Source organism: Pyrus communis, chromosome 10 (assembly GCF_041283825.1).
Source record: "Pyrus communis isolate YQ-2024b chromosome 10, ASM4128382v1, whole genome shotgun sequence".
NCBI classification, from domain to species: domain Eukaryota; kingdom Viridiplantae; phylum Streptophyta; class Magnoliopsida; order Rosales; family Rosaceae; genus Pyrus; species Pyrus communis.
This window is the reverse complement of record NC_142574.1, coordinates 6,053,826-6,070,808: the sequence shown is the minus strand read 5'-3', so window position 1 is coordinate 6,070,808 and position 16,983 is coordinate 6,053,826. Positions and strand designations below refer to the sequence as shown.

General features: G+C 38.2%; 4 protein-coding genes across 6 annotated transcripts; 2 read left to right on the top strand and 2 right to left on the bottom strand.

Annotated features, from left to right (window-relative positions):
- Positions 1 to 1,310: 1,310 nt before the first annotated feature.
- LOC148693424 (uncharacterized) lies at positions 1,311 to 2,770 on the bottom strand. Its single transcript, XM_088677203.1, has 2 exons — positions 1,660 to 2,770; positions 1,311 to 1,348 (listed from the first exon to the last, which is right to left on the bottom strand). The coding sequence occupies exons 1-2, from the start codon at positions 2,768 to 2,770 to the stop codon at positions 1,311 to 1,313; spliced, it is 1,149 nt and encodes a 382-aa protein (XP_088533329.1).
- A 1,793-nt stretch (positions 2,771 to 4,563) lies between these two features.
- On the top strand, positions 4,564 to 8,837 carry LOC137729962 (bifunctional phosphatase IMPL2, chloroplastic). Of its 2 annotated transcripts, XM_068469014.2 has the most exons (9): positions 4,564 to 5,078; positions 5,576 to 5,654; positions 6,238 to 6,332; positions 6,421 to 6,470; positions 6,909 to 7,033; positions 7,229 to 7,295; positions 7,758 to 7,847; positions 8,230 to 8,341; positions 8,480 to 8,837. In XM_068469014.2, the coding sequence occupies exons 1-9, from the start codon at positions 4,760 to 4,762 to the stop codon at positions 8,548 to 8,550; spliced, it is 1,008 nt and encodes a 335-aa protein (XP_068325115.2). In that variant the 5' UTR covers positions 4,564 to 4,759; the 3' UTR covers positions 8,551 to 8,837. The 2 variants fall into 2 exon arrangements, with proteins under 2 accessions (XP_068325115.2, XP_088533385.1); XM_088677259.1 differs by lacking the exons at positions 6,909 to 7,033; positions 7,229 to 7,295 and having other exon boundaries at positions 4,588 to 5,078.
- A 525-nt stretch (positions 8,838 to 9,362) lies between these two features.
- On the top strand, positions 9,363 to 12,513 carry LOC137727823 (large ribosomal subunit protein uL14mz). 2 transcript variants are annotated; one of them, XM_068466655.2, is made up of 4 exons: positions 9,363 to 9,502; positions 10,926 to 11,019; positions 11,386 to 11,477; positions 11,851 to 12,513. In XM_068466655.2, the coding sequence occupies exons 2-4, from the start codon at positions 10,986 to 10,988 to the stop codon at positions 12,226 to 12,228; spliced, it is 504 nt and encodes a 167-aa protein (XP_068322756.1). In that variant the 5' UTR covers positions 9,363 to 9,502; positions 10,926 to 10,985; the 3' UTR covers positions 12,229 to 12,513. The 2 variants fall into 2 exon arrangements, with proteins under 2 accessions (XP_068322756.1, XP_068322757.1); XM_068466656.2 differs by having other exon boundaries at positions 11,854 to 12,353.
- A 330-nt stretch (positions 12,514 to 12,843) lies between these two features.
- LOC137727822 (26S proteasome regulatory subunit 10B homolog A) lies at positions 12,844 to 16,134 on the bottom strand. Its single transcript, XM_068466654.2, has 10 exons — positions 15,848 to 16,134; positions 15,455 to 15,574; positions 15,182 to 15,318; positions 14,948 to 15,109; positions 14,726 to 14,812; positions 14,492 to 14,578; positions 14,272 to 14,409; positions 13,916 to 14,107; positions 13,731 to 13,829; positions 12,844 to 13,150 (listed from the first exon to the last, which is right to left on the bottom strand). The coding sequence occupies exons 1-10, from the start codon at positions 15,948 to 15,950 to the stop codon at positions 13,076 to 13,078; spliced, it is 1,200 nt and encodes a 399-aa protein (XP_068322755.1). The 5' UTR covers positions 15,951 to 16,134; the 3' UTR covers positions 12,844 to 13,075.
- Positions 16,135 to 16,983: the final 849 nt, after the last annotated feature.

Sequence of the window (16,983 nt, the reverse complement as noted above, 5' to 3'; positions counted from 1 at the left end):
AGGAAAGAGCCACGTTCGTAGAAGAAGCGGGAGCAGGTCTGGACGGGAGAGCAACCTCGACATGAAAGTCCTGCAAAAAGGAAGAGGGTTTGGTGGGGCGTGTGCTACGGCGGGGTGGAGTAGGTAGAACAGGTTGAGTTGGGGAGGGGGAATAGGGAATGGTGGTGTCTGGGGATGGTGCATGTGGGGGTGTAGCAGGTGGGGAATGAGGAGAAGGAGGTGGGGAGGGTGAGGGCTCGGAGGATGGCTCAGTGGGTGTGTGAGAAGTGGATGGCTCAGTGGGTGTGTGTGTGGAGGGTAGTATGGGTCGTGGGACAGGAAAGGGATCGACAGCAAGGGGAAATAAGGGATGTGTTGGTAGGGTGGACTGTGGTTGAGCAGCGGAAGTGGCAGAATGATAAGGGAAATGGTTTTCAAAAAAGATCACATCCCGAGAGACAAAAATTTTGTTAAGATGGAGGTCGAAAAGTCGATAACCCTTTTGACCATATGGGTACCCAAGAAAGACACAACGACGGGAACGAGGATCGAACTTGGAAGGTTTATAGGCGTGAGTAGAGGCAAAACACAAACAGCCAAACACACGTAAGTGCGAGTAACTGGGGGCTGTTTGAAACAACATTTCATAGGGTGTTTTCCCGTGGAGAAGGGGTGTAGGAGTGCGGTTAATGAGATAGGCTGCAGTGAGTATGGCGTCCCCCCAAAAACGTTGTGGCATGTTTGCTTGGAAGAGTAAAGCTCGGGCAACATTTAATAAATGACGATGCTTACGTTCAGCAACACCATTTTGCTGTGGTGTGTGAACGCAGCTGGTTTGATGGACAATACCTTTCAGGGCATAAAAACTAGCAAGCTTAAACTCGGGGCCGTTATCACTACGAATGGTTTTGACTTTAGCATTAAATTGGGTTTCAACCAAATGAACAAATTGCACAAGAAGCTGCTGTGTGTCAGATTTATATTTCATTAGGTAAATCCAGGTGCTCCTAGTGTAATCATCAACGATAGTTAAAAAATATTTTGCACCAGAAATAGAAGGAACGTGATACCCCCCCCAGATGTCAACATGCAGCAATTCAAAACAAGATTTAGTGGATATGGAACTCAGGGAAAATGGTGCTCTTGTTTGCTTGGCTAAAGGACAAATGTCACACTTATTGGAATCACAAAAACTTGGTTTAAAAGGAAATAACATAGAGGCAGTTTTGGATGGATGTCCGAGGCGTTGGTGCCAAAGATGCGGGTTGGTTATGCTAATGGTGTTGCATGTTCCTTTCTTGGATGGGTCGAGATAGTAGAGGCCCCCCCGTTCAATTCCCGTCCCAATCATCTTCCCCGAACGTAGGTCCTGTATGACACAAAACTGTTTGAGGAAGATTGTAATATAAAGGGAATCATATGCAAGTTTGCTAATGGATATCAGATTTAAGGTAAAGAATGGAACACACAAAACATTGTCAAGCACAAGTGTGGGAGAGAAGACCACTTGTCCAATGTGAGTGACCGTGGCAAGAGAGCCATTTGGAAGTTGGACAGTGTGATTTGTAACTGGCCTCGATGATGTGAGATAATGAGGACTGCAAACAACGTGGTCCGTTGCACCACTATCCAAGATCCAAACATGTTTAATACCATTATGCATGAGAGAAAATGCTTTACCTGAAAGTTCTTCATTAGTTGAAGAGTTACCCACGTGATTGGCAAATGAGGAACGATTTTTGTTCAACATGGCAAGGATCTGCTTACAATCGTCTTGAGAAAAAGGAAAGCTTGGCATCCCATCTTTCTTGTCATGCACGGCAACTTGATTGCCCTTGAAAGGTGTCGAGCGGCTTTGTTCAGTTTCAGCGGCCGCTTTACGTTTGCGGCAATATTCGAAGGTATGACCCTTCCATCCACAGAAAGTGCATTTGAGATGGGCACGACAATTTTTGGTGCTGTGGTTTGTCTTGCTACATCTACCACAGCGAGGACCACCATCCTCAGTTTCAATCTCGCGTCCACCAGTCTTTACAGCAAATGCTGCCGCGTCAGGTTGAGAGGTATTTTTTCCACTTGAGACTTCCGCCTGCTTCTCATGGCGAAGAACAAGAGAGTAGGCTCTGTTCACTGTGGGTAAAGGCTCAAGAAGGAGGATATTACTGCGGACAGTGGAAAAGGAATCACTTAAACCCATGAGGAATTTCATTGTTTTCTGAGTCTCAACATAGGAGATGATTTCCTTCTTTGTATCGCAGCCACATGCAGGGATAGAACACAGCACATCGCGCTCGTCCCATAAGCCTTTTAGTTTGGTAAAGTATGAACTTACCGACATGTTGCCTTGTACACAGTCATGGATCTCGTTTTCTACATGAAACAATTGAACGATGTTTGAATGAGAAAACCGTTCTTGTAAATCAAGCCACATCTGCCTTGCATCCTTGCAGTTGATGACACTACTTGAGATTTCTTTTGACATGGATCCTAAGAGCCATGTTTTAACCAGATTATTGCAGCGATTCCATTGCTGCAATTCTTCATGTTCATCTTCACTTGGCTTCTTGACAGTTCCATCAACAAGTCCTAGTTTGTTCTTGACCGTTAAGGCCATGGTCATGGACTGGATCCATGTATTGTAATTGTCTTCCACTAGTGACTGCGGCACAAGTACTGCACCGGGTTGATCTGAATGATGGAGATAAAGTGGATGATTAGGACTCTCCCACTTTAGATGTGAAGTCATGCTTGAGGAAGTTGACTTCGACTTCGTGTCTGTGCTATCGCCCATGGCTAGGGTTTGCTAGGGTTGTTTATGTGTTTACTGTTTATTTTCCCAGATATCAATCACTCTGGTACCATCATAAGAATCACAGAATGGGATTGTAATTCTTGTATATATTCAACAACTAGGTTTACAGCTTTTATACAACCATTCGGGAAAAGGAAAACCTAAACTATATCCTACAATTAAGGCTTGTCCAGAAACTAAATAGGAAAGGAAATAACCACAATATCAATTACAATATTGACTAAGTAATAGAGATATTTTCCTTAACAGACAAGTTGGGCTCGTAACGTAATCGCACAAAATATATACAAAACTCAAAATCAAAATAACTGGGTAAAGAAAAACAATGAAAATTATTACCTGTATGAACGTTGCAGAACAAGAGAAAAGAAAGAATAATAAACTTCAGAAATCAATCAAAGTTTTAAACTTTCTCAACCCCTAATGATCTCTTTATCTTGATTTCAATCCACCAATGACGAGCATTAAGAAATAAAGAAAAAGGGAGAACAAAAAATGAAGGAAAGAACAAAGAGACGGGGAAAAGAGAATGCTATTGATACTTGATAGAGTGAATAAGCGCAGGAGAGAAGAACAGTTAATATAGGAAGAGATAATGCATATTTGACCTAGGTTAGGTGTTGATACATTTAAACAATAGAAATTAAAATAAAACAAAGAAATTAAACAGTTAGAAAAAGTGGAGATTGATAAGGTAATAGTGGGATTAGGATTAGGGTATTAAATAATTATATCTTATTGACAATAGAGGCAGTTGTTTCCCCTACTAGTTATTAAAATTAACAGTTGAAAATTGTTCCCATATTGAGGGCTGATTTAAACGCCCCTAATTAATAGAACTAATAGGGGCAAATAATATTTATGCATCTAATCTCTACTAATTAATAAAATCCTCTTTGTCAATCAAAAGAGGGTAAAACGATAAATTAGTCTTCTATCACACAAAAAAAACAAATAATGGGCAATAATATAATTTCACATGTTCAAATTTTACTTTTTTTTTATTGAAGCCTCACCTAGTTAAAATACATCTAATATTAAAAAAAATAAAATAAATAAAAAACCTCTCACTTCCCCACGTTCTCTCTCTCTCTCTCTCTCTCTCTCTCTCTCTCTCTCTCTCTCATTTTCTAAAAAAATGTATTCATACACATAAAGTGTGTAGGCAAATACTAGTATCTTATTAATAGAGGCTAATTCTTCCATTTGCCCCTAGTTAACCGCAACGAATAATCACTTTTTTTGTAGTGATAGTACAAAATATTACTACCAAACTCGACTTTATTAATTTTTAATGACATTTCAGATATTAGTATTAGAGACGTTTTCATTCTCAAAAAGAATTCCGGTTTAAACTACTAGACACATTCGCAAATCATAAAAATACAAAATTCTATTTGTTATCGATTTACAATAATCGTTTTGTAAAGCATTACTCAACGGACCCTAAAACGTTCCTTACTCAATTATAATTTTTCTTTCATACAACATACTAATAAGTGGTTAAGAAGATCAACGACAAACCGAATCGAGAAGAAAAAATTTAGATATAGTCCCAAGCTCCTTGTGGAAAGGGTAATGCTAAGCAGACTAAATTCGTAGACTAATAAACAGACTAAACAATGTATCATCAATAAGGATGAGCACGTTTATAAACGCTTAAATAATAAATCAATCAATTATTCAACTTTCGTATCTTTTAGTTTTGCAAATTTTTTCTACAAATTGGTTTCCCTAGTATTATTATTGTGCAAATATCACATAAATTCTGTGGTGGTGGGTCCACATTTGAGACCGGTGAAATCCAGCCACCCTTTCACATTCCAACGGTGCACAATACACGTCAACCTCCGCTCCCTAAACCTCCAAAACCACCCCCGGGCCACCTCCCTCCTCCTCCCCAACCGAACTGGCCACCACTCCATCGGTGTCTCTTCTCTTCATTTCCTGCCTCATCTGTCTTCCCAAATGCTCTCCCAGCTTCCCAAACCCCTCTCCTTCTCCCAAACCCCTCCGATTGCCGTTCCCATCCTCAACACTCTCACCATTCGTTTCTCCACTCCCAAGTACTCGCTCTCGCTCCTCAGCCTCCCTGTCTCCCGTCATCGACTCCCACTCGCAATGGCCTCCCGCCCCGACCTCCCAGACCCCGTCGTTTCGCTCCCGCCCAACGATTTCGAGCTCGACCGCTTCGCTGAGGTCGCCAGCAAGGTTGCCGACGCCTCCGGGGAAGTGATTCGGAAATATTTCCGGCACAAGTTTGACATTCTCGATAAAGAGGATTCCAGTAAGTTTCTATATGTGTGTATTAGTTTCTGTAAGTGTGTATTGTCATACCTGCTCTGTTTGGTTTCCGCCGGGAAAGCTAACTGCGAGACTCGGAAAATGGCTAGAATCTTTTTGGTAAATATTTTTCTAGTGAAGAGAAAACATATACATTTACACTAAGGGTTCGAGCGAAAACTATAGTACCAAGTGGCAAGACGAGTAAACTTGAGACTACGAGGATTTGTGAGGAATTTAGAGAATATTAGGAATGCTGGATTCAATTGTTGTTGTTCTGTTTGGTTGCTGAGAAAATGTAGGAAAAGAAAATTTCGATTGGAGCGCTGAGTTTTGAGCTCTGAGCTGTTTGGTTCATAAACTAATTGGGAAAACATTGAATTGATGAAGCTGAGTGAGTTCATCCGCGAAAGTCCTTTCGAGAGTAAGTGATTGGTGTGCAGTGTGGAGTATGGGAAACTTTATTAGTCATTGATGTCCGGCTTGATTGTTTTGCTGCAGGCCCTGTGACAATTGCAGATCAAACAGCAGAGGGAGCAATGGTCTCAATTATATCAGAGAATCTTCCTTCTCATGCCATGTAAGTTTTCTATGTGAATTGATCATTTTCCTATAATTTCAATTGGTCACAAGGAAACTGGACTGCTTAAGTTGAACTGGACCGTAAATTCTGAGTCTTTAGCTTTACATTCTAAATGTATGTTATTTTACCTAGAAAAAGCTGAAAGGAAATATTGTTAGAGTGTTATATCTCTAACTGTTTTGGTTTCTGAATTTTTTGGCTTGGAGTTTCCATTTTTAGAATTGAACATGACAAGTTTCGCTTAAGCTATGATAAGTAGTTTAATTCAATTGACGAGTTTAGGCATCATTTAGCTTTTTTATTCTCTACCACTCTCGCATGACTCTTGGAAAAGCTATGGAGTACTTGGAGCAATACTGAGCACAGTGGCGTTCTAGGATTCATAAGGCCGACCCCACTTAGTGGGATAAGGCTTGGTGGTTGTTGTTGTTGTTGTTTTGTATGACTCTTGACTATTTTCTTCAAACCCAATGGAACATAAAAGAAGATTTGGTTTATCTCAATTTTAAATTTGTAAGTACAACCATGAATATTTATATTTTGTACTGTCGGTGAAGATATGATAGAGTTTTCATTGCAGTTATGGAGAAGAGAATGGGTGGAGATGCAATGAGAAGTTTACAGATTATGTTTGGGTTTTAGATCCAATAGACGGGACAAAGAGCTTTATCACTGGTATGTTTCTCTTGAAGGGAACATCATATTTATGAGTCTTATGACCTTAAATGTTTTCTCTAGTAAAATCTGCATTTTCTTTTTCCAGGAAAACCTGTGTTTGGTACTCTCATTGCTCTGCTACATCGGGGTAAACCAGTAAGAATCATCTGCTACAACGTGCATAAAATAGGAACTGGCTTCTTGTTATTTTTCTTAAAAATTTAATATGTAATTGCAGGATTCCGTTTCTAGAAAGACATTTTTTTTTCCTTTGGTATTCATCTCTTCTGAATGGGAGATAGCTTTTCTGAAAGAAAAATTTGTTTAAAAAATGTGTTACAGGCAGGAAAAATCTAGGTAGTTTCATCATTTTAGCACTTGCCACTTGGCAAGTGAAAGTAATTCGTTTCATTTTGTGCATGCAATAGATGTTATCTTGGAATTAAAATATTGTGCACATCTAAAATTGGTGCTCATTCCCAGTTTCCCGGACTGAATATTTTCACACTGAGTTTGAATAATTGCACAATAAATTATTTCAGACTTAAAGATTACATGTACGTACTTCTTGAACTGATACTTCTTTTCCTCCAGATTCTTGGGATAATTGATCAGCCTGTTTTAAGAGAAAGATGGGTTGGGATTAGTGGAAGGAAAACTACATTGAATGGCCAAGTAGTGTCCACACGCGCTTGTGCAAATCTGGCACAGGCTTATTTGTAGGTTCTTTTTTTTCCTTTGAGTATCTATTGTATAGCCGAAATGATTGTTGCTTAAAAAGTAACCATGTCCAAAATGTATCTAGACCTTTATGGCATCCAATTCGTGTGAGCCAGGGATTTATAATTTTCCCTTTCTCTATCATTTTTGTTTTAGGATTTCTCTTATATGACTTTACGTGTTCCCATGATTAGGTACACTACAAGCCCACACCTATTCAGTGCAAAGGCAGAAGAGGCATTTATTCGTGTTAGAAATAAGGTCCGTTCATAAAATATATAATTTTGAAATTTGGTGACAGAAAAGTGCTGCCATATTAGTGGATTCACTTTTAGTTATATGAGCTATATTAAAAATCAGACTCAGTTGATAAGAATTACCTCAAAGGGAAAAAAAGGGAGAGCAAATTTGGGCAGTGGTAGGCTTGCTTTGTCCTTTTACTTTTTGTGAAGTTCCTATGCGTTTGGGATAATCTGTGTGAATTTCTCATTCTCACTCGATCCTGAGCAACTTTGGGAACACATAATTATGCTGAAGTTGATATTAAGCTGAATATCCTAGTATGTAAAACATCAGGAAACCTATTGTGAAAATATAACTTCCAAGTGTTTCATACATCTTTACATTTTTGCCGGTTGACGTTTTCATCTTAAATATTCTAAATTTAAATTCTTATAAAAGCGAATAATGAAATGACTCATGTACTTCATTTCTGGTCTATAGGTAAAAGTGCCATTATACGGCTGTGACTGCTATGCTTATGCTCTGCTGGCTTCTGGTTTTGTGGATCTTGTTGTTGAGTCTGGTCTCAAGGTAAGCTGAACTCTTCGTTGTTAAATTGTTTATATGACTAATCTATCAAGTGATATGCTTTTCTCTTCGGAATGTCTGGGCCGCTAAAAAGGCGATGCCTGGTGTATGATATGAGTGGTAGCTATTCTAAATCTCTGGTTGAACTAGAGAGAGAATTTAAAGCAGAAGGGAATTGGTAGTTTCTGATGATGTGTTAGATAACCTTTGTGATATCTGCGTCTATCTTTTCTGCACTTTTAGCGCCTTTTTTCTTGCATTGAGCTGTCTTAAATCCGCAACCATGCATGAATCTCGTTACATTTCTCGTCATCCATGAAAGATGTTATTGTGTTAGATAGACTTCATTGCTTTTACCTAACAAGAATCTCAACTGTTTTATCAGCCATACGATTTTCTTTCACTGATACCTGTGATAGAAGGTGCTGGCGGTGTCATAACAGATTGGAAGGGACATCGGCTTTTGTGGGATGCTTCTCCAAATTCAAAGGCAACAAGTATGCCAACCTCTAACATGCTTTCGCTGACTATTTATATGTCATCGCGCCTAATTGGGGCTATTTCTGCTTCTTCGTTTTATTTTATTTGTTTATTCTTGGAGTCAACGGATAACGGTAATTTGGTACGTTCCCCAGGTTTTAATGTAGTGGCAGCTGGAGATAATCAGATTCACCAACAAGCTCTAGATTCATTACAATGGCAGTGAATATTTGCATTCTGCTGATACGACATCAAGGAGCTGGGTGGATTGATCGACGGGTGAGAAGTGAACTACAAAGCGTAATCTGGAGAAGCTGCGTTGTGCGTTTGCGTTCACCTTGCGATATAAAACATTTAGCAAGGGGCTTTTCCCCCATAGATTTAAGATTTGCTGGTATTTTGATCACAATTAAATTGTTGTCAAATAAAGGAGCGAAAGACGGACCTCATTTTTTGGATTTTTCAGTATTTGTAAGGAATTACATTTGTTAAGCCTCTTATTATTTTTGGTCACTGAATTGAATAAATCAAACGAAAACGATGAATAATAGTAAACAAGGGTGTGTAGGGGACTAAAAAAAGATGTGTTATCATTTCCCCAAACAAAAAACAAAAAACAAAAGCTTAAACCATTTTTGTTGGGGTACTATTATAAAATTTAGAGTGCGCAATGAGATTTTTAGAGTGTCAATAGCATTATCCTTTTGTTAATGATATATTGACACTAAACCTTTCACTTGCATAGAATTACCACTTGATCCTAGCGCTAAGTGGGAGATCTTAGTATAAACTCAAATAAATAACATTATGCCGAGTTCGATACCAAATTTTTATAACTGATTTATCATGCAGTTTAATCTAAATTTTCTATCTCTAGTGTACCATATCAAATTATTCGAATCTCAAAAATGAAAAATTACTTTTAATACCTAGTGTTCAAAATATCTACAAAATTATCGAAATTTTTATTGAACCATTTGAAAAATTAAGACTCGATACGGAAAAGGAAGGGTAAAATGCAAACTTCACCCCTTGTACCGGTGAGATATTAAAAAATTGATATCGACAATATTTACTGATTAATATCTCGGGGGTTAACCGTTTAGGGTTTTAGCATCATTCGAAGCTCCGACCACACCACCACTCTCTGCAACTCCTCTGCTCCCAGTTAGCCACAGGTCAATCTCTCTCTCTCTCTCTCTCTCTCTCTCTCTCAGTTTCTTCTCGCGTTTCATCCTTCCGTTTTGTTTCTAATTTTACATCAATTGTTTGTTAGTTATAGTAAATCCGTTATTTATATTTCAATCTAGATAATTTAATTCTGGTCTACTTGTCTCGTTCTTTCACCGTCGTGGTAGAAATGTCAATTTGATCGTCGTTGCATTTGAATGATTTGCGGGTTTTCGAGAAATTAATCATAATTTTGCTAATTTCTAATGGTAATTGTTTTAATTTATCTCATGTGTATGGTTTTCTATCAATGACAATAGGTTGGATGTCTAAGTGAGCAAAATGAAATCATTCAAAACGAAATAAAGGATTTTCGAAATGTGTGTGTATTAGAATTTAGAACCATATCGGATTTCGTGGGTTTTTGTAGTAGCGGCACTCTTCCGGGAATATGGGTGATTCTAACTGTTGGGTTATTTCTTTGCGGGTATTCGTTGCTGTTTTGATCATTGGAAGTCCTGGGTTAAGTGTTTGCTGAGTGAATGAATGATAGAACGAAATGTTGCTGCGTATGAATGTTGTTGTTTTGATGCTTGGATTAGGTTTCTTCTGTTTTGGGACCACTTTTGATGCTAGGTCCTTATAATCAAATGAAAAGAAAACTGATTGTAAAACAACTCATCTGGGATTTAGTTGAAATGGATTTCCCGTTCAATTCTGGTTGGATTGGGTGTCGTAAGGTAAGACCAATACCGATTGTAATTGAATGGATGGGTGGAAGATCCTTCAAAACAGGTCGGTTTCAAACAGACTAAAAGCAAGTGAAAATACTGAAACCTGATTTCTTACTGCGAGTGTAATCTGAACTCTTGCACAACAGGTACTTGGTATTATGTTGCACTTTTTTTCCCCTAAAGGAGATATCTTTCTGTTTGTGTTCTTCTAACTTATATTGGTGTGCCTGCTTGTGATGGATATTCATGCATATACGTGTTTGGATTTTATGGACAAGTGTATGCGCAATTAATGTACACCATACACATATACAAGTTACAACTTACAACACATTATTGTGTCTTTTTTTTCTCACATTTTAATTAAAGATTTGAGAGTCCATCAGCGATTACCCTACAATAGTTTGTGAGTTGTGAATTCTGTCGTTATTATGCTGTTTTAAGTGTTTGATACTTCACATTGATTTTTCATAGTTTACTTTTCATTGTCCCCATTGTTGAATGTAATGTTATACTTTAAGATGATTTAGTGCAGGACAAAGTTGTCTATGTGTGTGTGTGTGTTTTCTTCATCAACATCGTTTCTTGTTACTTTTTATTTTAAAAATCTGGTCCAGAAAAATGAATTAAATTAAATTTCTAAATCTGTGATGAGATTTCTTTTTCTTTTATGAATTTTCTGACATTTTATACACAGCTGAACGGAGGATAGAAGAAGATTTTCAGTTTGGCTGAAAGTAAAAGTTACTATTAAGGAATGGCTGCAGGTTTGGCTTCGAAATGTTCACGGGGTACGTCATTTGTCAAGTAATCTGTTTTGTATTATTTGTGTGATTTCTTATTCAAATGTTAGATTCTAAATCCATTGAATTGTGTTAGGAAAATCTGTAAGAACTTTTATTTTTCAAGAATCAAGATTTTTTCTGCCATTAACTTCTTGCACCTTGCATGATAACTAAAGTAAAGTAGGTGAGTGTGGATCTGATTCAAGATGTGGTTCTTTCATTATTCGTGTGGGATATCGTGGATATTGCCATATTGAAGTGGTGCAATTTTCTGATTTCGTGGATTAAGTTTAAGTGTTTTTTGGTCTATGTTCTGCAACTGTTTGCTTATCACTCACTGCAATCTGTTCAATCTGCTGGAAACAAACCTAGTTGGTCGTTCGTTGTTGGGGGGCCTCGGCAACAACTTGTCTGGCTTATTGAGTACATCACATGAGACGACAAGCAGCACTTTCTTATCTCAGGTCAGTTTGTTGGTCTGATAATTTTTTGAACATTATACCTATATTAAAAAGTATATCCGTTGAATATTTACGACATTTTCAGGTAGAATATTTACTAGGATGGTTTCATGTAAATTTTTTTTTTTACTGGTTTTAAATCTTGAATATTTTAGGTTGCATAGAATGAAGAATTTCTTGTAGTCTTGAATTGGTAACATTTACAGAGCCATTTAGAAGAGTCAACAAAAAAATTTCTAGTTAATTAATTCCAAGTTGGCTTACTGTTTATTGTGTTTATCTTCGTCTCAAATTGCCTACTCGTTTATTACTTGGTGTTGAGATGAGACTGATTCGTAGTTGTCGTTATCGGTTTTTGTTTGTTGCACGTTTACAGCAGCAAAGGACCTTCATACAGATGAGGACTGTTCTCAAAGTCGTGGACAATTCAGGGGCAAAAAAGGTGATGTGTATACAAGCTTTGAAGGCAAATAAGAAGGGAGCAAGATTGGGAGACACCATTGTTGCATCAGTAAAGGAGGCCCATCCGAATGGAAAAGTGAAGAAAGGAAAGGTTGTTTATGGTGTGGTTGTTCGTGCTGCCATGCAGCGAGGCCGTTGTGATGGGAGTGAGGTCAAGTTTGATGACAATGCTGTGGTACTCGTCGACAAGCAAGGGCAGCCGATTGGGACAAGAGTATTTGGACCCGTCCCGCACGAGTTGAGGAAGAAAAAGCATGTCAAGATTCTTAGTTTGGCAGAGCATATTGCCTGAAAAGTGGACCACAATGGAATTCCAGATGCACAATAAGAACAGAATGCTATCATGTAACGAGGTGTTGGAATTTTGGAACATCCAGGTGATAAATTCAAGGACCAATGCTCGAGCAGTTCTAGCTCTGGAACCAGAGCTTTAATTTTCTTTCTGACTAGCTAGAGTTGTTAGTGGATAATAATATAAACAAGTTGATGATTCGTTTACCCTATATAAACTCATCCCTCAAAGTGCTATTGGCTATTGGAAGGACGGGTGGACGGAAGTGTGTTAGCGTTTTTACAAGGAGACCAAGAGCAACTTAGATGGAACAGTTTCACCGTCATGTGGCGTCCCAATCCAACAAGAAACATGACACTGAACACGTCTATATAGGTATTTCTCCTTAATAGGAGTAAAAACCTTGAAGGGGGTGTGAATACGACTTATAGCATTTAAGTTTATTAGTTGATCCCACACGAAAAAGCCACAAGTTACAAATGATGCAGTTATTATTTGTTACTTAGAGAGAATCGGAGAGTTTCTGTAGCATAAAGGCATTAAATCACAGATTTAACACTAATACCATCCGTAAGAAACACATTATAGAACCACAGTAAGCAACAAACAATTGAATGTTGGAGAATCATAATACTAATTAAAGACTCGAATGAGTAAATGGCGTCGCGTCTTCAGAATACAATTCGTAATGTGAGTCTGGTGGTAAACACATTCCTGGAAGCTATATTGCAGTACCACCATCCCCACATATCATAAAGAAAATACAGCACAACAGCCAGCCAGCCAGCACATGAATGCAGTTTCTCTTAAGTAACTCGTCGGGTAGGTTCAAAATTCAAATTTAGTTTCATTCCTTCCCAAAATCTGCATTGTAGTGGGCGCTAGATTCAAGTTTCTTGGCTTCATTCAGTTTCCGTACAGCCTGAAATATAAAACATAAAAAAAACTGGCAATCAAGATACCGAAAATTATTATTTGTATGCACAGTGCCAAACGAACAAGACAAACATCGCCATGCAACAGACAGTATGCTACAGAACCAAATATTTGACACCACTTTGACTTCACTAGCACACTATCATTCTCTCACTTGAGTGGTCTTTGGGTTCGATATGCGAGTAGGTAGTCCAAACCCCATATAGGTGACAAACCCAGCCAAGCCATTGCACTAATGAAATTTCTTAACTCGTAAATCCTTTGTAAAATCTAAACTAACTACTTTTCACCGGTAAACAAGTTAAAGCATATAACTTGTATCTAGATGCTTTCTTAAGGTGCATGGTTAAGCACCTCTTACACAGATTGTGACATAGAACAACACGAATCAGACAACCCTAAACCACCATAGACATTCTTGGATTCCATAATTTTCAGGATGACCATCATTGATTTCAGGCCACATCACCGAGACCATAACCCATGTAGTTTCAAGCCTCATTTCCATCTATTAATCATCATCATTTTCAATCTAGTATAACATCAGTACTTTAATTAACACGTACCTTCATGAAATCTTCATGAATAACATAATCCCTCTCAGCACGGATCGCAGACATCCCAGCTTCAGTGCAGACATTACGAAGATCAGCTCCATTAAAACCCTGAAATGAAAACAATGAAACAAATGGTTGAGGTAAAGCATGAAATAAAATCTTTTGATATAGATAATAAATATAGTCTTGCTTACCTCAGCAAGTTTCACAACTGCCTCATAATCAATGTCCCCATGTTTGGCTATCCCAGCAGCATGGATTTTGAGAATTTCCATTCTTGATTGCTCATTAGGCAATGGGATCTCTATCTTGCGGTCTAGTCGCCCAGGGCGGAGAAGTGCTGGATCCAGGACATCAGGCCTATTGGTTGCCATGATCATTTTCACCTGTGAAATGAAACAAATCAACATCCATCATCCATGCCAAGATATGATCTACTTTTATGGCATTAGTCAGTTTATACAAGCATGACTGGATAAATGTGTTTGCATCTATTTGTTATGACTAAACCAAAAAAATAAAGCTTGATTTCAACCAAAACGTAACATACCTTTCCGAGCTGATCAAATCCATCTAACTGGTTAAGCAACTCCATGAGTGTTCGCTGAATTTCTCGGTCCGCACTAGTCCCTTCACTAAAACGCCGTCCACCAATAGCATCGATCTCATCCATAAAAATGATACAAGGCTAAACATAAAGTCAACACAATAAGTATGCTTTTAAATAAGAACATCTACTGTTAAATTGAAAGTAATTATCAAGCACCTACCTGGTGATCACGGGCATAACCAAACATTTCCCTTATCAATCTTGCACTTTCACCGATATATTTGTCAATGATGGCACTTGATACAACCTACACCAGGTATGTAGTATCGTATATCAAAGATAAGTTGAAACAACTAAAAAGGATTCTATTCTTATTCAAAGAATGAGTACCGAAATTTGCAGCAAGAAAAGTTATGACGTGATTTCCAAACTTCTACAGAAAAAAATAACTAACCTTAAGAAAGTTAGCATCTATGTTGCTAGCAATAGCTCTGGCAAGTAACGTCTTTCCAGTTCCCGGAGGTCCATACAGAAGAACACCCTGGAACAATTTAAATAAAATAAGAAAAAAAAAGCTGTATTTGGAAGTTCTAAGTTTCTAGGTTTCTAAAATAGGCATCAGCCTTCGGAAAATGTGGTTAAAAATACAAAGAACACCAACAGCATACAAAATTACCTTAGGAGGCTTGATCCCCACTCTAAGGAAGAGCTCAGGGTTCATTAGAGGCAATTCAATGGATTCCCTAAGCTCTCGAATCTGATCCGATAGTCCTCCGACGGCTGAGTAGCTAACATTACCAGGATCTTCGTGAAGCATATTATACACAACCGGATCAACCTACAAAAAGAATGTTCATGAGTAGCTGAATAAAGTGTCAAACTTGATAACAGATAATCGGAAGATAATTACTTCTCTGGGAAGAGCTCGCATGATAGTCAAGGTAGTCATATCCAAAACAACCCGCGTGCCGGCTGTTAGTTTTTCTTTGTCAACTTTACTGCGGCACCCAACCACATACCTTGGGCCACTACTTGCCTTCACAATAACTGAGTCAATAAAATAAAAGATCATTACTTTTGCAGTTCTCAAACACAAAGAAAGACCTAAAAGCACTACTCTTGCAGGTTTCCAACAATCAAATTTTAGACAATGAAACAAGCATTACGCAAACAAACTACTTACGGCGTTCGTTATCGAGAGGCCTGAGAACTTCACCGATAATCTGTCCAACACTCTGAAGGGACTTCAAATCATCTTCAGTTTTCCCAAATTCTTTCTTTGCAGCCCGCAAGTTCTCTCTCACTGCACACCATCCCATGGCCAAAAAAAAATCAATTGCGTGACCCAAACAATTTTTTCAAAGCATCTCAATTACTATAACCATAACATAACAGAAAGCCCCAAAAAGGCGAAATCGAATGCATTTGAAAATCTAGATAACAAAATCGGAACTGAACCGCTCAATTGAAAATCCGAATCGAAACCCTAAAAGGGCGATCACAATAAAGCTTACTAATTGGGACAATTTGGTTTGTTAACTGCAAAAGGGGATTAGGGTTTGGGAGTGAATCTGACCTGCACGAACTCGGGAATCGAGCTCCTTGTGCTGGAGTAACTTTTTGCGGTAGTCGGCAACCGCTGTGCGACGTCGCACGGCGTCCTCTGTCTCAGTCGACATCGCAGGTGCTTTGTGGTGGGCAAGGTAAGCAGAAACGAGATTTGGCGTTTCGTTGAGGGTGGAGAAGAAATTAAGCTGCCAAAGCTTTTGGCTTCTTTTATGTTGCAGCTGTTTTGTCACTCAAGCAAACTCTTCTTTTCATTTTCTTTTCTTGTTATTTTTTATTTTTTTAGTTTTTAACCATTGATAATTTTTAATAAACGTTATTATTTATATAAAAGAGAAGAGGACGAACTCAATCTTACAATGGGTTAGCAATAATATGATTCAAATTTACCTTTAATGAAAATTGAATCTTAGATTTCTTATTGGGAGCTTTAATGAAAAAGGTTTGGACTAAATTTAATTTAACCAAAAACCACCTTATACTATTATTTAACCAAAATGACTTTATATTTAATCATAAGGATACAACTATTCTATGTTAGGCCTTATAAACATTGAACACAATGGGCTAAGCTAAAAGCCCAACATGAAATAAATAAAAAAATTCCAGTCCTTGCCGCTAACGGAAACCCCATTCCGTTAGAAATTAAATTCCCTTTATTCACAAGTATGCAACTCGAAACTGGATTTCAGATGAAGCATCCTATTCATAGAGACCCCGTGGCAGATTTCATATGAGGATCAATTTAAACCAATGGGAATGGAAATTGGGACCCTCTGGAGGATCGATGGCAGGAGAGAAGGATCAAGTTTGCAGTATGTTGTGGATCTCCTATAGTCAAGCTACTTGTTCACTCCGTTCTCACCGACGCTTGCACAGACATTCCGCTTCTGCTTGAAAGAAAGGAGGCCGCTTTGCCGAGTGTCTCTGCTTCAAATGTCATTGTGCGGTGGGTGTGGTGGAATTGAGGTTCTCGCAGGAGATGACCAGATTTTAAGTGAGAAGAGAGGGATGATTGGATTTTTGTTTTTATTTTTTTATTCATTTTTTTATTGTTACAGCTTTGAAGTTATAACTAAAAATTTGTGTGGAGCTTCTAACCATACATAGGTATTACATTCCGCATTGATTAATTCCAAAACAACG